This window comes from Myotis lucifugus, unplaced genomic scaffold, assembly GCF_000147115.1.
Source record: "Myotis lucifugus unplaced genomic scaffold, Myoluc2.0 scaffold_51, whole genome shotgun sequence".
Taxonomy (NCBI): Eukaryota; Metazoa; Chordata; class Mammalia; order Chiroptera; family Vespertilionidae; genus Myotis; species Myotis lucifugus.
The window spans coordinates 2,923,464-2,945,025 of record NW_005871099.1 but is presented as its reverse complement, the minus strand read 5'-3'; the positions used below and the strand labels follow the sequence as shown (position 1 = coordinate 2,945,025).

At 38.2% G+C, this 21,562-nt stretch overlaps 1 protein-coding gene across 1 annotated transcript in view; it reads right to left on the bottom strand.

Annotated features, from left to right (window-relative positions):
* PCLO (piccolo presynaptic cytomatrix protein) overlaps nucleotides 1-21,562 on the bottom strand; it is a 274,100-nt gene that overhangs the window by 10,438 nt on the left and 242,100 nt on the right. The window contains 2 exon segments of the mRNA XM_014455816.2: nucleotides 13,201-13,274; nucleotides 19,003-19,144. Of these exon segments, the coding sequence (XP_014311302.1) occupies nucleotides 13,201-13,274; nucleotides 19,003-19,144 (216 nt within the window).

The window sequence follows — 21,562 nt, the reverse complement described above, 5'->3', positions numbered from 1 at the left end:
TAGGGATTGGGCCTGCCCTCTGCCACCTGGGAGCAGGCCTAAGCCAGGAGGTCATTATCTCCTGAGTGGTCCCAGACTGCGAGAGGGCACAGGATGGGCTGAGGGACCCCCTCTCCCCCCGAGTGCACAAATTTTTGTGCACCGGGCCTCTAGTATTTTAAATAAATATCCAACCCATTTTCTACACTGCCCCAATGCTCTTCTTAAAGTTTTGAATATTTTACTATCTGGTTCAACTATCAATTGATGGATGTGCAAAGAAAGCTACCTTTTATTTAGCATGACCTACATATGTGTATCTTTATAGTTGATTCCCTTATTTCACATTTAATTACTCAGGCAAAGAAAAATCTTGTTTTCCCAAAACATGTCTGTGCTTTTTTAATCCTGTGCTTTTTCTTATTCTTTCTCAGCATGATATCTATATCTAAAAATTTATTGATCTTGCCCTAACTGGTTTGGCTCAGTGGATGGAGAGACTGAAGGGTCCCAGGTTCAATTCTGGTCAAGGGTATGTACCTTGGTTGTGGGCACATCCTCAGTAGCGGGGTGTGCAGGAGGCAGCTGATTGATGTTTCTCTCTCATTGATGTTTCTAACTCTCTATCCTTCTCCCTTCCTCTCTGTAAAAAAATCAATAAAATATATTAAAAAAATAAAAATAAAATTTTTTTAAAAAAGAAAGAAAATATATAATAGTGCAGTTATAAGCACTTATCTGAAAATAAAAAATTTAAAGAAGTGAATTTAAAGAAGGGATTAGCCAAAGAAAATATATGCACAACCCATGGACACAGACAACAGTATGGTGATGGCCAGAGAGAAGTGGGGGGCAAGAGCTGGGTAGAGGGGGCAAAGGGGGGGAAATAGGGACATCCTATATCCTATCTAATAAAAGAGAAACATGGTAATTAGCCGTACATCCACTACCCTTCCCATTGCTAATCAGTGAGATATGCAAATTAACTGCCAGCCAAGATGGCGGCCGGCAGCCAGGCAGCTTGAAACTAACAGGGAGGCTTGCTTGCTCTAGTGACTGCGGACTCCAACGTTCCCCGCCTGACTTGTCGGCCTCTCAGCTGCAACTCTAAGCAACTATGTTGCAAATATAGAAGCTAAACAAAACCCCAGAAACCTGTGTTAGTCAGCCGGGCTTCAGCCAGCCAGACCGCAACATTGTATCAAATACAGAAGGTAAACAAAGGCCAGAAACCTGCTTTCAGCAGCCAAGCCTCAGAGCTAAAGCTGGCCCAGAATAAAAAAGAAAAAAAGAAAAAAGATAAAAAGGAGTGGTTGGGAGCTTCAGTCACCCGCCAGCCTGAAAACGGCCCTCAGCCCCTCAGCCAGACTGGCCAGGCACCCCAGTGGGGACCCCCACCCTGATCCAGGACACCCTTCAGGGCAAACTAGCCGGCCCCCACCCATGCACCAGGCCTCTATTCTGTATAGTAAAAGGGTAATATGCCTCCCGGCACCGGGATCAGCATGACAGGGGGCAGCGACAAAGCCCCCTGATCGTCCTGCAGCTCTGTGTGTGACAGGGGGTGGGGCCACAACCTCCCTATCCGCCCTGCTCTGTTCGTGACAGGGGAAGGCGCCCCAACCCCCTGATCAGCCCTGCTCTGTGCCTGATAGGGGGGAGCTCCCCAACCCCATGATCGCCCTGCGTCTCTGTGTGACAGGGTGCAGCACCCTAACCCCCTGATCGGCCCTGCTCTGTGTGTGACAGGGTGCGGTGCCCCAACTCCCCCCCCCCCCACGGGCCCTGCTCTGTGTGTGACGGGGTAGAGCCATAACCTCCCCATCGGCCCTGACCTGAGTGTGACAGTGGCGGCGCCCCAACCCCCTGATCCGCCCTGCACTGTGTGTGACAGGGGGCGGTGCCCCAACTCCCCTATCGGCCCTACTCTGTGAGTGACAGGGGGGAGCTCCTCAACCCCCTGATGGGCCCTGCTCTGTGCATGACAGGGGGGAGCTCCCCAACCCCCTGATCAACCCTGCTCTGTGCGTGACAGGGGGGAGCTCCTCAACCCCCTGATGGGCCCTGCTCTGTGCGTGATAGGGGGTGGTGCCGCAACTTCCCTATCGACCCTGCCTTGAGTGTGACAGGGGGTGGTGCCCCAACCCCCCAATCGGCTGTACCCTGAGCGTGACTAGGGGTGGCATCACAACCTCCCGATCCGCCCTGTTCTGTGCATGACAGGGGGCAGCGCCCCAACTCCCCAGTCGGCCCTGCTCTGAGCCCGACCAGGGGCTGCACCTAGGGATTGGGCCTGCCCTCTGCCACCCGGGAGCAGGCCTAAGCCAGCAGGTCGTTATCTCCCGAGGGGGTCCCAGACTGCGAGAGGGCACAGGATGGGCTGAGGGATCTCCTCTCCCCCCTGAGTGCACAAATTTTTGTGCACCGGGACTCTAGTTTTAAATAAATATCCAACCCATTTTCTACACTGCCCCAATACTCTTCTTAAAGTTTTGAATATTTTACTATCTGGTTCAACTATCAATTGATGGGTGTGCAAAGAAAGCTACCTTTTATTTAGCATGACCTACACATGTGTATCTGGATAGTTGATTCCCTTATTTCACATTTAATTACTCAGGCAAAGAAAAATCTTGTTTTTCCCAAAACATGTCTGTGCTTTTTTAATCCTGTGCTTTTTCTTATTCTTTCTCAGCATGATATCTATATCTAAAAATTTATTGATCTTGCCCTAACTGGTTTGGCTCAGTGGATGGAGAGACTGAAGGGTCCCGGGTTCAATTCTGGTCAAGGGTATGTACCTTGGTTGTGGGCACATCCTCAGTAGGGGGGTGTGCAGGAGGCAGCTGATTGATGTTTCTCTCTCATTGATGTTTCTAACTCTCTATCCTTCTCCCTTCCTCTCTGTAAAAAAATCAATAAAATATATTTTTAAAAAATAAAAATAAATAAAAATTTTTTAAAAAAGAAAGAAAATATATAATAGTGCAGTTATAAGCACTTATCTGAAAATAAAAAAATTTAAAGAAGTGAATTTAAAGAAGGGATTAGCCAAAGAAAATATATGCACAACCCATGGACACAGACAACAGTATGGTGATGGCCAGAGAGAAATGGGGGGCAAGAGCTGGGTAGAGGGGGCAAAGGGGAGGAAATAGGGACATCCTATATAATGATAATAAAAGGCTAATATGCACATTGACTGAATGGCAGAATGACTAGTTGCTATGATGTGCACTGGCCACCAGGGGGCAGACGCTCAATGCAGGAGCTGCCCCTTGGTGGTCAGTGCACTTCCATATGGGGAGTGCCACTCAGCCAGAAGCTGGCTCATGGCTGGCCAGCGCAGTGGTGGTGGCAGGAGCCTCTCCCACCTCCGTGGCAGCACTAAAAATGTCCAACTAACGGTTTAGACCTGATCCCTTGGGGGCCTAAGCCTTTAGTTGGACATCCCCCAAGGCTCCCTGGCTGCCAGAAGGATGTCTGACTGCAAGCTTAGGCCTGATCCCCCGGGAAATGGGCCTAAGTCAACAGGTGGACATCCCCCAAGGGTCCTGGACTGTGAATGGGCACAGGCCGGGCTGAGGGAGCCCCCCCCACGAGTGGACACATTTTTGTGCACCGGGCCTCTAGTTTATTAATAAAGAGTTAAAAGAGATTTCCTAAGATAGGATTTGTTAAGTGCTTTGTGGTCAGATATAATTTCTTTCCAGTACAATTCAATGAATTTGGTTTTCAAGAGATAAATGAATCTTCAACTCAAATATATTTCAAGAAATCTAAATTTCAGTTCTCTCAGAGTTTAAGTATACACTCATCTGTAACCAAGTGACAAGGAGAAAATTCTGAGCTGTCCTAAATTAAATTGCAGCAGACTGGAGTGGGGAAGGAAGAGACAAGAGAGTTTAATCAGTTAACAACTGCAGGGCGAAACCAACAAAGGACTGCTTACATTCCTGAGTGCATGTTGAAACTTTGGGTTAACTTCCAAGTTTATCTAGAAATTAATTTCTATGATTATCTAGAGAGACTAGCCTACCACCAGACATCACCTCATCTGTCTTATAGACTTGAACTTTCTGGACTGTTGGCCACACCGATGCAAAAGAGCAAACACTTTTTCATTATGGACTCTGCACCTATCCAGAGCTAGCCCAGCTTCACCTTCTCCCGCTCCTTTTGTCTATGGCCAATGTCAATTCTTTCAAAACAACTTATATTTTTCTTCCCCAAACTCATTGAATGAAAGAGCCCATTAGCCCCAGGATGGAAGAAAGGCTTATCTTTTCCATCCAGCCCTGCTGCTAGGCTCAGACTGAATGCCCAATCTGGCCTTTTTTCTGTCTAGCAGCGACTCAATAAACCCTTTCTGAAAATAAAAAATAACCTTGAAGGTTATTTTTCAACACAAGTGAACAGTGTTGTGATATTCTGCATGATGAATGCCAATTAAATAATATTAAAATTAACACAAGTTTCTGTCATTATCTCATTTTTTCCTCAAACATGTGAAATACAGGTATTTTAATTTCACTTTCAAGAAAGGAGACTAAATTTTAAGCTGGCTAATTTTCTGTAAGTCACATAGCTAGATTAGATATTTCTAACAAGACAACCTGAAGGTTATTGTCAAAATTGTGACAATGTCTTTATTATCTAATAGTAATTGTATGCCAAATTCAGGTACATGCTTCTGAGCTTACGTGTGTTGAGGTGGGGCACTTGGGATTTAGGGGGGTCTCTCAGGATTTGTGGGAAAGTTGTCCTGAAAAGACCAGGTACAATTGAGAGAGAGAGAGAGAGAGAGAGAGAGAGAGAGAGAGAGAGAGAGAGAATGCTCACCCATTTTTTTCCCAAAGCATTAATTTATGAACATATACTTCTTGACTTGTTACATGTAGGGAGTTATGATTTACTTAAGGGTAATAATAATGCATTCAATTTATTGAATTCCTCTTGTGTTCCAGACACCTTAGGGATTATACTCTACAGCCTGAAAGTGCAAGAGCCGTGCCTATTCACCCTTGCCTGTTTATCTCATTGAAAAGATACCTAGTATATATTAGATGGTCAATGAATGAATTTGTAAAATTTTCTAATCTTTACAGAAAATTTATAAGGTATCTATCATTTCTGTCTAGTTCTTAAGGAAGTGATTTTTAGCAAATCTGATCGAAAAGCCCATACTCTTCCTACTAAACTAAGCGGAGGCCACCAAAGTGAGATATTTTTGGATTTCCCCCCAAACCTATAGTTTCACCTAAAATAAATGCTTGTATGTCACTTCATTAATTTCATTCTGCTGACATATATATCCAAGCCTCTATTATTCAAAGCTATGCCGTTACATCTGAATACTGTTCATGTCCCAGGGCTGAGTGGGGCTGAGGGAGGAGGCATTTTGTTATGATTTCATTACAATTTTTTTTTCCAGGGGAGAAGAGTTCTGTAAGCTTTTCATTAAGCCAGTATTTGAAATAACCCAGATTCAAGGAGATAGCTTATACAATAAGGCAGGCATTCTGGCTTAATATGATTTAAGAGTTCTGCGAAAGTAGGGCAAGCCTGCACAATCTCTCCGTATTCTGTTCTATAAAGAAATCATTTCTCTCTGAGACAAAGCCAGAAAGAACATAATTTTAGTAGGAATAAATAGATTTTTCTGATTGATCTTCTTCAATGTTTTGGGCAGTTTTTGTCCTTTTGGTACATGCTTCTTAGCATTCATTTTACGGTGTCTGAAAATAACCAGAGTTCTTTTAAAAATTTTAATTGAAAGCCTCCTATTGTTCAAGACAAAAATACAAGCAGAAAACAAACAAAAAACTTACGCCATCAGAAGAATTACTAAAAACCTAAGTGGAGCCCTCTGGCTCAATGGGTAGAGTTTCAGCCTGTGGAATAAAGGGTTTAATTACGGTCAATTACGGTCAAGGACACATGCACAGTTGGGGGTGAGCAGGAGGCAGCCGATCAATGATTCTCTCTCATCATTGATTTTTCTATCTCTCTTCTATCTCTCTTCCCTTTTCCTTTCTTCTTTGAAATCAATATATTAAAGAGAGAGAGAGAGAGAGAGAGAGAACCTAAGTGAAATTCACATTTACAATGTTTGGAGTTTTGAAATAACTGACAAAAGCCTCAGGAAAACAGATCCCAGGATGTGAAGAAGGAGAGCCTGTCATATAAAACAAGAGCTCATGAAATACTTTTCCAGAGAAGTGTTAAGCTTAAGAAGTCAAGACTGGCTTCCGGAGTCCACAAGGCCTTGGCTAGGGTTCCCATCTAAGTTGCAGAACAAAACAGATCAAGTTGCCCTGACCTTCTAAAAGCAAGCAGATTACCCACCTGGGGGTACAGGGAAGTGGGGTCTACATATATATATTTTTTGAATACAGAGAAACAATAGCATTACCATGTAATGAACTTGAAAAATAAAACCAGATAACAGTATAATAGGAGCTCCTTGAGGAACAATTGTTTGTAAGAGTGAGACTACCAATTAATGAGAGAACAACCTCAAGCTTCTTACAGGAGTGGACGGTGACCAGGCAGCCAAATAACCTCTGAAGGAATGAACCTGTGATTACTTACCTTTGGCATTACCTGAGGGTTAATTAGATTATGGAAATCAAATGTTTCCATTGGCCCATTACATCATTTCTTTTTCTTGGTTCTTAGATTAACTTTGCCACTCTTAAAATACAGTGATTTTTTTTTTTAAATTTTGTTAATCCTCACCCCAGAATATTTTCTCCATTGCTTTTTTGGAGAGAGTGGAAGGGAGAGGGAAGAGGCAGACAAACATCGATGTGAGAGAGACACTGCAATTGGTTGCCTCCTGCATGCGGGCTGAGATTTGAGGCTGAAACCAAGGGACCCGCGCCTGACTGGAATCAAACCCAGGGCCCTTCAGTCTGCAGGAGGACGCTCTATCCACTGAGGCAAATTGGCTAGTGCAACATACAGTGATTTCAATCCTACTTTCAATTTTAACTGATTCTTTGTTTTTTCACTTTCTACTAAAGCAAAATCTAGTAATATTCTACTGATCCATTCTATAAAACGCTTCCTCAGGCCCCAGGTATCATTTTACTTCCAATGCCCTTAACTGCCATGCAAAATAAAAGAACGAACTAGAATTCCACCTCAACTGTTTATTTTCAATTCCCTGACGCTAGACATTCTCTGTTGCCTCTTCAGTTCTCCTCTTACCTTGCTTTGCCCCAAGAAGAAAAAACACTTGAACTTCACCCCCTGGGCTGCCTTTACCCTGAGACTTCGGTGAGGTTGTAGCAGTGAAGAGCCAGCAGGAGATGTGCGGGTAGGAAGAGAGAGGCTGGGATATTTATTGCCTTCTCTCCCCCCACCCTCTTTTGCTGGCTTGTTTGCAGTGGCTGTGCCTTGCTACGAAGTCAAATGTCCTGTAACATGGCTGGAGCTCTTGATGGGTTCTGACAACAGCCTCCCTTCTCATGCTTCATTAGGCCCAGGTGGAAATGTGGCTAGTCCTCTTATACTTCACCTCTCCTTGTTAGTTCCTTTCACCTGTGTAAATGGTCCTTTTATGAAATTCTACTAACTACCCCATTTGAATGTGTCAACTGCTTCCTGCTAGAACCTCATGAAACATCAGCTATTGCATATAAAGTTAGACAATCATTCAGGGTTTTGTTTTGTTTTGTTTCTCCTTATAGGGAGAAAGGGTCCCTTCTAATTTGTGGTGCCACTTTTAGTTCCCATTAGTCCTGGATCTATCTCTACACTTTGCACTCTATGCCATTGTTCCCTTCATCTTGCTCACATTCCTAACTCTTTTTATCATTTTGTCTTAATATCTCACAGGTTGATTGCACCCCCATATCAGTCAGGATAGATTATATTCTGCTGCAGTAACAAATATTACCAAAATATAGGGTGTCCCAAAAAATGTATACACATACTTTGAATAACTATAAAGGCAGTGTTTATTAAAATACATTTAATTTTCAAAATTGAGCTATCAGCTGTTAATGTGTATATATATTTTTGGGGGGATACCCTGTATTAATGATTTAAAATGGAAAGATTTAATACTCTCTCACTGTGAAAGTTGGCAGGGTCTCTGCTTTTTACAGTGACAACATCTTAGGTTGATGGGACAGTCACTTATCTTCTCCTTTGTGACTGCCATGCCCAAAGGAAAAGAGAACTCTACAAATCCCACTCCATTAATCAAATGCTCAGTCCAGAAATGGCACACATCATGCCTCGTGGGCTACAATTGGTCAAAGGGCCCACTGTATCAGAGAGAGCCGAATGGTCTTGGAGTCAGAGAAATGAAAATAACCAGTGTTTGAGGAACACTAATGAGCACCAAAGTTTTCTTTGCTCCTCTTTTTCAAAGTTGACTTGGATGTTGGAGGTTCTTTATTTAGAGTAAGTATAATGAGTTCCTCAAAAATACCCAGTTGGTAATTTAACTAGAATTTTATTAGATTTATATTTTGTTGTTCCACTAGAAAGCATGGAGTGATTCTATACTTATTAGGATCTTTTTTATGCCCTTTAATTGAGTCCTTTTTTTCCTTCTTTTTAAATTTTATTTTATTGTTTAAAGTATTACAAATAGTAGTACATTTCTCCTTTTCCCCCCTTTAATAGAGTCTTAAAGTTGCTTTAAATGAAGCTTAGAAGTTACTGTAGATACCTTGATTATTTTATAAGTTAACTCCAAGATACTATTTCCATTTAATTCATTCTTTTTACTGCACTTTAAAAATTCTTTTCCTTCTGCATTCTTAAGAAATGCTTTCAACTATAAGAACAAAATAGTTTACTTATAATAACTAAATAAATAGGGATTTATTTTTCTAATATAACGAGAATCCTACAGGTATAGGATTGCCTTTTCAGTGATGAGTTAGAAACCAGGTAATTTTTCTCTGTTACATTCTTTTTGTCTAATAGTTGCAAGATGAATGCTGCTTATCCAGGCATCACATCTACCTTCAGACTCAATAATATGGGTTAGGGACAAAAGGTTTTTACATCCCAGAGTTCTTGGGAAAATTAAATGAGCTAACACAGTGCCCAGAATAGTTAAGCTCTCAATAGGTATGTTATTAACAGTTCTTCTGTATAATAAGGGAAATTTTCCTTATCCAATTTCTATAAACCCCACTTCATTCTGAACCCCAGGTCCAGGCAATATAATATACCACATCCCTCTGCCACATTAATGACTCCATTCACTCACTGGTTTGTGTGAACAGTGTATCCTGGAATTGGGATGTGCACATCCTACTTGTCCATACATGGGTGGCACTGACCTCAGGATTCCAAGTAAATGACTTACTCAATATTATTAACGTTCTTGATATTTGAGTAAATGACACACTTCATATTATTAGTATTCTTGATAAATACAAAATATAGTTGTCATTCTTAATTTTGTAGTTTAGGAATCAGAGACTTTGAGAATTTGAGTAAGTGGCATATATATATATATATATATATATATATATGTTGTTGAATGAGATCATTGTGGTGATTATAGATTTCCATTACTTCAACATAAACTGTTATGCTTAAAAAAAATCCCACAACATTCCCAGTAAGCTACTGAATCGAATCTTATTCTCGGCCCTACCCTCTCCTCTGTCTCCTTAGTTAACATTATTGGTGATGGGCTTTCACACACTCAATTATTTGAAAACATCTGGGAGTAGAGCTTAGCATATTTCTGGAATAGTAGAGATTTATTTGTTCTGGCCCATTGAAAATGGAAATTAAGGGATTAAATTCAAGCATCCAAACGTACTTAAGAAAAGAAATGACTTATTAGGGCTACTTGTTTTTAAATGAATGCAACCAGGCAAATTAAGCCTCACACAAAGTTGTGATTTTGATGCCTGATGCTAACGCTTGTGAACACCTGGTTTACAAGAATAAATGGGTCCAGCCAGTCACTATATGTTATATATATGAATGCCCATTAGCAAATAAAACACTATAAAATACACCTAATAATAAAGGGCCATATCATCTGTCTTGAGGGTATTAGAGGTTTTTAATGTAAATTGGGAAAACATAATTGGAAAGTCTAATTCATGTGATTTAAATGTTTAAGAGAAAAGGTCTTGTATAGCTCTCCCAACAAGTGCATGATATTTTATCAATTTTGATTAATTTCACTCCTTTGGATGGGATCCAAATGTCCCTATCTTAAATTCACTTCTAATTTAATAATAGTTACAATTTAAAGGATGTTAATCATGTGCCAAACATAGAGATTATTTGAACTTCACACTTTGAACTTAAATTACAGAATTTCAACATTTCATTAGTAGAGATAGTCCACAAGAGTATTAATATCTTCTACTACATCTTGGGTCAGAACCCCAGAACCTTCAATTGATCTCACATTCTGGCTCCCTTAATAAATCTTATACTGGGATTAAAATATATGAGTCACTGCTATAGAGAAGATGAAACATTATTAGACAAAATGATTAAGTAGATATATATATATTTTTTAAAAATCAGAACACCAAATAAGTAGACATGCTCAATAAGTAGAATAAGAACATGACTATTTAGCATTATAAATTTTTCATTAAGATGTTCAACATAAAATTTCAGCCCCATACAATATAACTTTTTGGATTCTGTATATTATAATTCTAAAACAAAAATAAACATTTATGAAAACAAATTGTAGAAAGGTGATTACTTCAAATCTATGATATACTTTTGATTTAAAGTATGCTGTCCTAGAGCATATCTAGGACAGCATATCTAGATCAATTTCCCTTCTAGTAAACCAAGGTGTTCATAAAACAAAGCACTTAAATGGTTAACATGAAAGATTCAAGATGAAAAGGAACATTGCAAGATCTACAATTTCAAGAAAATTGTATTAATCCACAAAGAGACAGTGTACCATTATAAAGAACTAAAAGGAGGAATAACCAAGTCAGGAAAGTATATCATGTCTAAAAACAAACTGAATAACTCTGTTTTGTTTGTTTTTGTTTTCCCATGAATTGGCTGTTTATGTGGACTGATAAAAAACGAAGTTTATTTATAAACTTTAAGATTAAAAGAAATGTGAAAACAAATAGCTAAAACTTTGAAAAAAACTGATCATGAATTGCTTCTCTCTATACCTGAATTCTAGAGTCATATGAAAATCAATGACTATTACTTCTGTATTTGATTATATTGCTTATTCATTCACTCAGCAAACATTGTTGAAGTTAACTCTAGACTCAAGACTTTCTGCTAAGTGCTGGGATGCCACAACTCTGGTCTTAGAATTGTTCAGATTTATAGAGGAGACAGGCAGAGAAATAGGTAAATTTGAATCAAAGAACAATGATAACAGCATATGAAAATTATGGTGTAAATAGGCATAGATTTTGTGAGTGGTAGAAGCACATAGGAGAAGAAAGAGGCAAAATAGGGAAGAAGGTGAATTAAGTTTAGAGCATATGTACTTTGATGTATCTACAGCATCTCCAGGCAAAATATTGTGCTGGCCTTAAGCCTGTGTGCCCTCAGATGCATTCTCGGTCTTTCTCCTGCCCTCTTCCCAGAGTAGTTGCTCCCTGGGCTGTTTCCCTGTCATTTGGCTTCAGGTTGGATTTGATTAGGCACTGACAGAGATTGGAAACTGGGAGGAAGGAGAAACTGGGATATTTCTCTCCATCCTGTCTCTCTCAAGATATACTAGTATTTCTAGTATTTCCCTCTCCCAATAAGACAGACCTGTCCTGGATTCAGCAATCCCTGGCCTTCAGCCTACAGGGACAGCGGCTTCTTTTTGCTACCTTACTATCTCCTGCTTGGTTTCTCAGGCTCTTCCATGAGTATATAATAATTGCTAGGCTTTAAATACTCAGAGTGGTGTCCACAGAGTCTGGATGGTAGATTTGGGACTAATCAACAAGCATTGATGAGATTATGCAGAGAGGGTGGGGAAACAGACTGGTGGATTGAGGATGGAACCCTGGGGAACATGGCAACACAGAGAGGAAGTACAGTCTTTAAATAAATCCAGAGTTTTTTTTTAAGTAGAATCAGAAATATGTGATGTCTGCTTAAGTCCACTAGGCACCTTAGGCATCACTTAGAACCTGCATTTGTTGGATGAGGTTTGAGAAGACAGAGAGATCAGGTCATCAGGTAGGTATCAGGACCAGCTTTGAAACACAATTCTGGGTTTCCTAGTTCCCTATCTAGTGTCCTTGTGATATTGTGCCTTTAATCATTCTTTCAATGGCATGTGATTTGGCATCCTTTTCATGGGTTCAAGTCACTTGCTTTTATCTTGTGTGCTGTTTACATTTCAGTTTCTTTTTATGTAAAACCAGTACATGGTATGATTTACCTACATAGGTAATTTTAAGAAATAAATGACATAATACATGAAAGTACTTGGAATAGTGTAAAATAATAATGATAGTTAAAATTATTGAGAGGTTGGTAAATTCATGCAGAATAACAGTGCTATCTGATCTTATCACAATATTATGAAAGATAAGCCAGTCATTGTGCACTTACAGATACTGGTTACATTTTTGCTAAAGTTAAGGGTGGTTTATGTTGTTTTTTTGTTTTGTTTTGTTTTGTTTTTTGGGTGTGTTTTTTTTTTTACATCTGTAATAACCTTACCATTTGTTAATACAACCAAATTTAATTTCAAATTAGTTTTTCACTTTAGAAGTTAGTTTAGTCATTATTATTTTTATTTTTGGCAAAATAATTTTTACACCATTAGTTTCTTCTTAGCTCTATATATTTAAGAATTTTTATTGACTTAAATGAGCTTTCATGATTTATTTTTTATTTTCATGGTATTTTAAACAAAAAAAAATGTTTTAAAATGTGAAGATTTTCTTTTTCTTAAGAAAGTCTTCTCTCTGTCCTGTCATCATTCTCATTCTTCTTCCTCTTAAATTTTTAAGTATGAACACTTAAATGTTAAGCATGAACTAAGAAATTAGACAATTAAACGTTAAATATGAACAAGGAAATTGGACAATTGTTAAATGAAGTTATAAAATCATTCTAATTTAGTAAATAATGTTGATACCAATGTCTCATTTCATAGTGCTCCTGCCATTAGTATACCATTGAAATGTTAATTTAGAAATTAACATTCATGTTTAAAAGAAAAACACTTCTAGTGTAGCCTATAGATTCAATCAAAATCCAGTATCATAAATTTTAACTTACCTTCAGTGTCTGATAGGCCCACTCCTACTCCTGGCTGTTTTATAGGATCTTGCCCATTATGCCCCATCTTCCCTCTGTTCATAAAGAAAATAATAAAATTATACTATTTTCAGTTATGCTTTCTTAAATGCAAATGAGGAAGCCAAGTTTGCAAAAAATAGAATGACATTTTATATTCATATCTGCAATAAATTACCTGAATGGCAAATATAAATACAATAAATTGCTCTATATAGTGTTAATTTTAAAATGAGAATTTGATTATTATTCCTACATGGTCCAACCTAATACCTCAAAATTCAGCATCTTAATTGTTGACTCATTTATGATCAGACCAGCATGAAATTTTGAAATTTTGTTTTAGAATTTGGGAGTGGTTATTTTTCCATTTTAAACTCAAAACTGAGACGAGTTTTTATATTTTTACACTTTTTATGATGAGTCGTATCAATCCTTTGGTAAGAATGAAAATAGTGAATTAAATGATATAAAATCATATTGCAATAACACAGACTTTTATTTCGCTTAGTGGCTTCCTATCAGATCCTTCCTGTGTTTTCAGCTGAATGGAGCATATTGGGTTTTGAAGTCAGACCGCTTGATTTCTGCTTCCAGCTTTGTTATTTCATGCTGTGTGTCATTCAAGGCATATATACTTAATCTGATGAAGACTGTTTCTTCTTTTATAATAGAAGGGTAGGCACATTAGCCACCTTCTGGTTATGAGAAAACTACATGAAAAAATATATATAAAGTGCTTAACACTGTGCTTAAAACATGATAGAATTCAATAAATATAAAGTGTTAATAGGCATGCACATAATGGCCTTAGGATTCAGCCAGAGTCTGCTGTTCATTTTCAGTTGCAGCCTCAAACTTTTTGGAAGGCCAAATAGATAATTTATGATACTGGGAGCACTGTGGGTTCAGAATATTGATAATGTAACAGGCAAAAGACTATAGGCTATTTCTTTAGTTAGAGGAAAGCTACATGACATACAAAAGTTTTTGGAATTGCATTGTATGTACATATATAAGATGTTGTAAAAAATGGAATAAAGCCAAAACCGGTTTGGCTCGGTGGATAGAGCGTCGGCCTACGGACTGAAGGGTCCCAGGTTCGATTCCGGTCAAGGGCATATACCTTGGTTGCGGGCACATCCCCAGTAGGAGGTGTGCAGGAGGCAGCTGGTCGATGTTTCTCTCTCATCGATATTTCTAACTCTCTATACCTCTCCCTTCCTCTCTGTAAAAAATCAATAAAAATATATTTAAAAAAAAATGGAATAAAAATGCTTAAATATTCAAAAGGATGCTTGAACAAAAGAACATCTTGATACTATACTTTCTAGACAATAATTCTAACATAGCAGGATTTACTAACAATTCTTACTTTCACAAAAATATTTGGTTTGCTAAAAATGTAACCATATTTATTTCTTAAGAACCTAATTATACCATATTACCCAAAGCAATATACAGGTTTAATGCAGTTCCTATCAAAATATCAATGGCATATTTCACAGAACTAAAACAAGTAATCCTAAAATTTATATGAAACCAACAAAAGACCCCAAATAGCCAAAGCAATAAAATAAAAAGAACAAAGTACCTGATATCAAACTACACTACAATGGTATAGTAACGAACTGATGGTCACATGATGGGAAGGGGGTTGAGTGAATGGGTATAAAAGATGAAGGGATTAAGAACTACAAATTGCCAGTTATAAAAACAGACACGGGATATAAAGTACAGCATAGGGGCCCTGACCGGTTTGGCTCAGTGGATAGAGCGTCGGCCTATGGACTGAAGGGTCCCAGGTTCGATTCCGGTCAAGGGCATGTGCCTGGGTTGCAGGCACATCCCCAGTGGGAGATGTGCAGGAGGCGGCTGATCGATGTTTCTCTCTCGTCGATGTTTCTAGCTCTCTATCTCTCTCCCTTCCTCTCTGTGAAAAATCAATAAAATATATTTAAAAAAAAAGTACAGCATAGGGAATATAGTCAATAATCCTATCTAATGATAGACAAACATGGTAATTGACCGTACCTTTGCTACGCCTCCCATTGGCTAATCAGCACGATATGCAAATTAACCGCCAACAAAGATGGCAGCTAATTTGCATACTGCAGGCAGGGCGGGACAGCGCCATCCTGCCTGCCATGCCGCCATCTGGGCCTGCTATCTGCGACCCAGGCCGGCGGGCGTCCGTGTGCAACCCGACCCAGGGCGGCCGGGCAGTGCAGCAGCGATTGGCCAGCCTGTCCAGCCTCCATCTGGGCATCCCATGTGCAACCTGACCCAGGGAGGCCAGGCGGGGCAGTAGCGATCGGCTGGCCCGCCCAGTCATCCCATGTACGACCCAATCCTGGGTGGCCTGGCGGGGCAGCAGTGATCGGCCGGCCCACCCGGGTGTTCCGTGTGCAACCCGCCTGGGGCGTCCCGTCCCATGTGCAACCCGACCCGGGCAGCGCCCCAACCCCTGGATTGGCCCTGCCGTGTGTGCGACCTGCGGTGGCGCCCCAACCCCCAGATCGGCCCTGCCCTCTGCCACCCAGAGAGCGGGCCTAAGCCAGCAGGTAGTTATCTCCCTAGGGGTCCCAGACTGTGAGAGGGCACAAGTGGGGCTGAGGGACACCCTCCACCCTCCCCTCCCCAACCAGTGCACAAATTTTTGTGCACCGGGCCTCTAATATTGTAATAACTACGTATAGTATCAGATGGGTAGTAGACATCAGGTGATCACTTCATAAAATGTATAAATGTCTAATCACTATGTTGTACTAGTTGAAACTAATAAAATATTGGATGTCAAATATAATTGAAAATAAATTTTTAAAATGAATCAAATGATATCTTAATTGAACACTGCTCTAAAGATCCTGTTATCATTTTACTAAAAATTGTTTAGCACACTATGAAAAAGGAATAGATATAAATTCAGAAATTATTTTATCTTGCAAGCCATTACATTGTCTCATTTTGACATTCAAGTTAAAAGGTTTAAGCACCAATTTTTATTAACTGAATGTGAAACACCAAGTGCATCCAAAAATATTAGAAATTACATATATACACATGTACATTTATTTTGGTATATGGTGTAAATAAGTTGTCCGAGTTCATTTTTTGCATATATCTGTTCAGTTTTGCCAACACTACTTCCTAAGGAGACTGTACTTACCCCATCATATATCCTTGCATCCTTTGTCATAAATTTTTAAACCATATACCAAAATAAACTCAAAATAAAGACTTAAATATTAGACCTGAAATTATAAAACTTCTAGAAGAAAACATAGGCAGTAAACTCTGATATTACTCTCAGCAATACCTTTTTAGATATATCTCCAAAAGCAAGGGAAACAAAAGAAAAAAATAAAGAGGACTACATCCAATTTAAAAGTTTTGGAACAGCAAAGTAAGCTATCAACAAAACAAAAGACAGCCTACTAAATGGGAGAACATATTTGCAAATGATACATCTAATAAGTGGTTAATATAAACAAGTAAGAACTGCCCAGCTGGCATGGTTCAGTGATTATGCATTGACCTATAGCCAGGAGATCACAGCTCGATTACTGGTCAGGGCACATGCCGGGGTTGTGGGCTTGATCCCCAGTAGGGAGTGTGCAGGAGGCAGCCAATCAATTATTCTCTCTGTGTCTATCTCTTTCTTCCTCTCCCTTCCTGTCTGAAATCAATACAAATACTTAAGAAAATAATATAAGAACTCATATAACTTAACACCAAAAAAACCCCACACCCCAAGAAAATGGGCAGATGCCTCAGCTGCTCAGTGGTTGGAGTAACAGTCCTCCATTAAAGGGTCTCAGGTTCAATTCCTGGTCAAAGGCACATACCTGGGTTGCAGGTTCAATCCCCTGCTGGCCAAGGTGGGGGTGCATGCAGGAGCCAACCAGTGTATGTGTCTCTCTCACATCAATGTCTCTCTCTCTCTCTCTCTCCCTAATAGAGAACTATTTTGTGTACTCTTATGGCAAAGCAATAGCTTCCTAAGCAATTTTGAAAGGCTTTGATTTACAAGAGAAATATGAAAACAGGAAAAAATATTGGATTCTGTTATGTATGTAAAAATACATAATCTGCATCTATTCAGATATTAAGGAAATAATATAGTTTATGCTCTGAAAGTTATAGCTTTATCATCAGTGTTAAATTAGTATTTTGAAAGGTAAGGAGAAATTGAAAGGTTGTTAAGGGATGTGTGGTGTAAACCTTTATAATTTCATATGAAATTTGCAATTTATAGAGAGGAATTTAATGAATTTGCTAAAATTCTCTTCCATCAAATTGGATCATCAGAGGCTGAGAAATAATGAGATCAGACTTCTTTTAGAAATAATTTTCAATGAAAAAGAATGAAATACAAATAACTGTATTGATCCATAGCTAAAATCTTTTATAAAAACAAAGATGAACAGGTGATCTAACAATTACTCATTTTAAGCAGGAAAAATGTAACTTAAAAATAACAATATAAATACATTTTTCATTGTACAAATACATTTCCTCCAAGATTTTGAGGCTCAATTTTGTAAATTGAGCCATTATCTAAATATTAGTACCATTCTGGAGATCAAAAGGAAATAAAAAACCATGACATTAAAACAAAGAGAAAAGGAAGTTCCACCCCCCCGCCCCCCCTCAAGAAAGCCTCACTCAACATGGGAGAAAATGAAAAGGACACTTTCCCAGGGTTCCAGCGAGGGGTCTGTAAGCTTTTTCTGTGAAGGACCAGATAGTAAATGACTTGAACGGTCTCTGTTGCAACTACTGAAGATTGCCCAGGGAGTGGGAAGCAGCATTAGCAACACTTAAATGAATGGGTGTGGCTGTGTTCCAATAGAAACTTGTGGGCCTGAAATTTCAATTTCGTAGGACTTTCCTGTGTCATCAAATGCTATTCTCTCCTGTTTTTTTGTTTTTGTGTGTGTGTTTTTTTTCCTTTTTCAAAAGCTATTTTTAGCTTACAGATCTAACAAAACCAGGTGGCAGGCTGGATTCACCCTGGCCTAGATTCTGGAGCTGTGGTGTTTTTGAAAGCCAGAAAACCAGTAGTGGGGAGGAGAAAGGTCATTGTTTCAATTTTTATATTGGAACAGATATGACCTACATATTTATCTTGGATGCTGCTGGATTTTGCCACCCATATGACTAAATCCATTCTAAAAACAATCTTACATTTGATTGGCAATATGATTTTCTTTAGGTTTAACGTATTATAAGTGAACTTTATTCCAAGAGTATCTACTCAGAGATCTATGTAATACTTGATATTTGTTCTAGAAAATTTGGACAAAAATCTTCAATTTTAATTGTAGTGAGATTTATAGTTGAAAAAATCTATATGAGTAGCCCAATGTGTTATCTATTTCAAATATGACATGAGTTCTTTAAATATGTTTAATCTCTCCTGATTCAAAGTAAATTAATCTGCTCCTCTCCAATCCCAATGATGTTTGTGTTTGTTCAGTATTTGATCAAAGCATGATTCAGGCCTGGCTAATCAATTTTTATCAGTTTTTTTAATTTAATACAAATTGCACTAAATAAGTAAAGCTGGTAGTGACCATCACTCATCCTTCAAATTAACTAAATGAATCCAGTCTTTCCTAAACAGTGTATTTTTTTTTTAAGTGTAACCATGAACAGTTGAAGCGTTTCAGGGACAATGACTCAGAATTGGATAATTATCTAGTTATTTCCTGTTAAATGTTAAGAAAAGCTTACTCATGATGCTGTTAGCTTTGTAGTGAGAAAAAAAGAGCCACTTACATCCTTGGAATAGGAAATAGATTAGTCTCCCCTGCAGTGCTGCTGCTTCCTTCACTGTCCACGCTATACCCACTGCCGAAGCTGCTGCCCGAGGAGCCGGTGGACACGGAGCTTTCTGCAGGCCGGTGATTGGTGGGCTTTGCTGCATGGTGTGGGAAGAGTCAACACCACAGTCAATCAGTGACACTACTCCCAGTGACCTCCAAATGCATACTTATGCATTTTCTTCATTTATATCGATAAAGAAACAGCTTTGATTTCTTAATCTGCCTTTCATTTTGTTTTCCTTAACAGTAATGCACACAGTCCTTGATTGTTATTATTAAACATAAAGGAAAAAAACCAATCACTTTTAAAGGATAAATCATCATATTTTAGACTGAGTTAAGTAGTATGTAAGTATTCTATTATTATTACTTGTGATTTATTTGTACAGTATTGCAATAATATGGCAAACAAGTAAGAATGTTGGCTATTTCATGGAGAAAGGAGTTTAGAAAGACTTGGGTAAATACAAATAGCCGGATAAGGACAAATTTTTTTCTTAATTATTTTCCATATTAATAACTAATAATGTTTTTCTCTTGAGAAGTGAAGATGCAAAATAGATAATTTCAAGAAGTGATTGAAAATTCTGGGCTTGCTTGTATGTAGCTCTACCAACTATCTCCAGCAGGTTATTTAGTTTTAAGATATCTGTTTCCTTTTAGGCACCTCTTAATTTATGACTGGGACTTATTTTAAAATTTCAATGAGTTTAATTTGGGGGGGATATAAGAATCTATATTCCCATAGAAACATAATAATTTTGTTCTGTAAATTATGCAGCAGGAGTATAGTACTAATATTGTTAGGGAAGTTCTAGATTAGAGGAGATTTGGGGGGAACTTTTGATGTAAAAAGAAGAGAAGGCAAGTCTTTCTCTTATTTTTGTAGAGAGAAGATTCTCTAGGCAAATTTTTGAAATTGTCATCTACCTTCTTCTATCTGGTCAGTTTAAGAGTATGAGCTTTGATCATATTGATGTGATTTTGAATCCCAACTCATTCTGTAGTAAACCTAAGAAGTCTCAGTTTCCTCATTTGAAAATAATGGGGTCAGTAATGCCTGTCTCCTAAGCTTGTGATTGTGAGGAGTGAGAGAAAGCACGGGCCCAGTAACCGACTCTTCTTCATCTTGCCATCTCCCCACTCTCTCCTCATTGGCTGTTCCCGTGTCTTTGAGTGTACCTCGTCCCTGAGAGTAAGTTTGCCTGGCTTCTCGTCTAATTGTAGACATGTTCTAGGCTACTAAACTAAGAGGCCCTCTTCCATAGACACGCCTCTGTTCAATCAGAAGTTTTGTAAGCAGATAGAGTTACTGGATGAATAGTTGGTAATTCTTTAATGATCCTAAGATATTTACATTTTTCTTAAGAAACAATATACAAGCACGATGACTCTTGATGTGTTGGAATTTTAATGTAACCAATATAACCACGTAAGTGAAAAATATAGACATGGTGAGGGAAACCATGAGAGGGCAGGAAAACCATCGTCAGGGCAGTCAGGATCAATCTTGAAAAAGTTTCAGCGTTTCCCTCATTTCAGGACAACAGATTCTCTAAAGCTACCAGACAGTTTTATATCTATTCCAGTGATAGTAGTATCAGTTTCTCAGAACAGGGGGGGAAATGTGTATTAGTCAATTACATATCAGGTATAAGTTGGAAATAGCTATTTAGAAAAAGGCTTGAATCCTGTTAAATAACCAATGACCAATAAATTACTGGTAACCCATAGGACTAGATTTGCTGAAACAGAATGATAATTACAATATTTGCTTAATTTTTCTTCAATTTATGTAGAAGAAACACAGATAGAGTATTTGGTGTTAAAGAAAATAATTTAAAAAAGTAACTTAAAAAATGAAAAGATAACATCACTATGATATAAAATTATAAGCATTTATAAAGTAAATTAAATTGCCACATAATGAGTCAGATTAGTCAATTGATTGTAAAGAAAGGAACGCTGTCATACTTTTTGGTTGTCATTATATAATCCAACCAACAAGACTGTTTATAGTTTTTAGCATGATATTGAATAAAAAGTTTTAATTTTATTGACCAGAAAATCACAATACACTATCTTCAAAGACAAATCTTAACAAACATTAATTTTAAATCAATTTATTTCTACTAAATTAAAACAATTTTCATCCAAGAGCAATCTCACAATATATCAAAATAGCTACATTATAGACAGGATGTCTTAATATTTACATTTGAAAAATATTCAATCTTTTCTTTTATGAACTTTGATTTTCCTGATACAATTTCTAGTTCTATTCCCTTCTGGGAAACTTCAAATGTAAAATGATATAAGAAGAAAGGAACAAGGCTAGAAGTAAATTTAACGAAAGACAGTGTTGGTTTTCTTTGTCTTGTCTAGGGCAATAGAAATCTCATTCAGAAAGCCTGTGCAAGTGCTGTCCATTTAAATGCAAACAAATAATCTTTTATAAATACAAAAAGAAAAAACACAAATCTATGGAACATATATGTCTTGTCTACCTAATA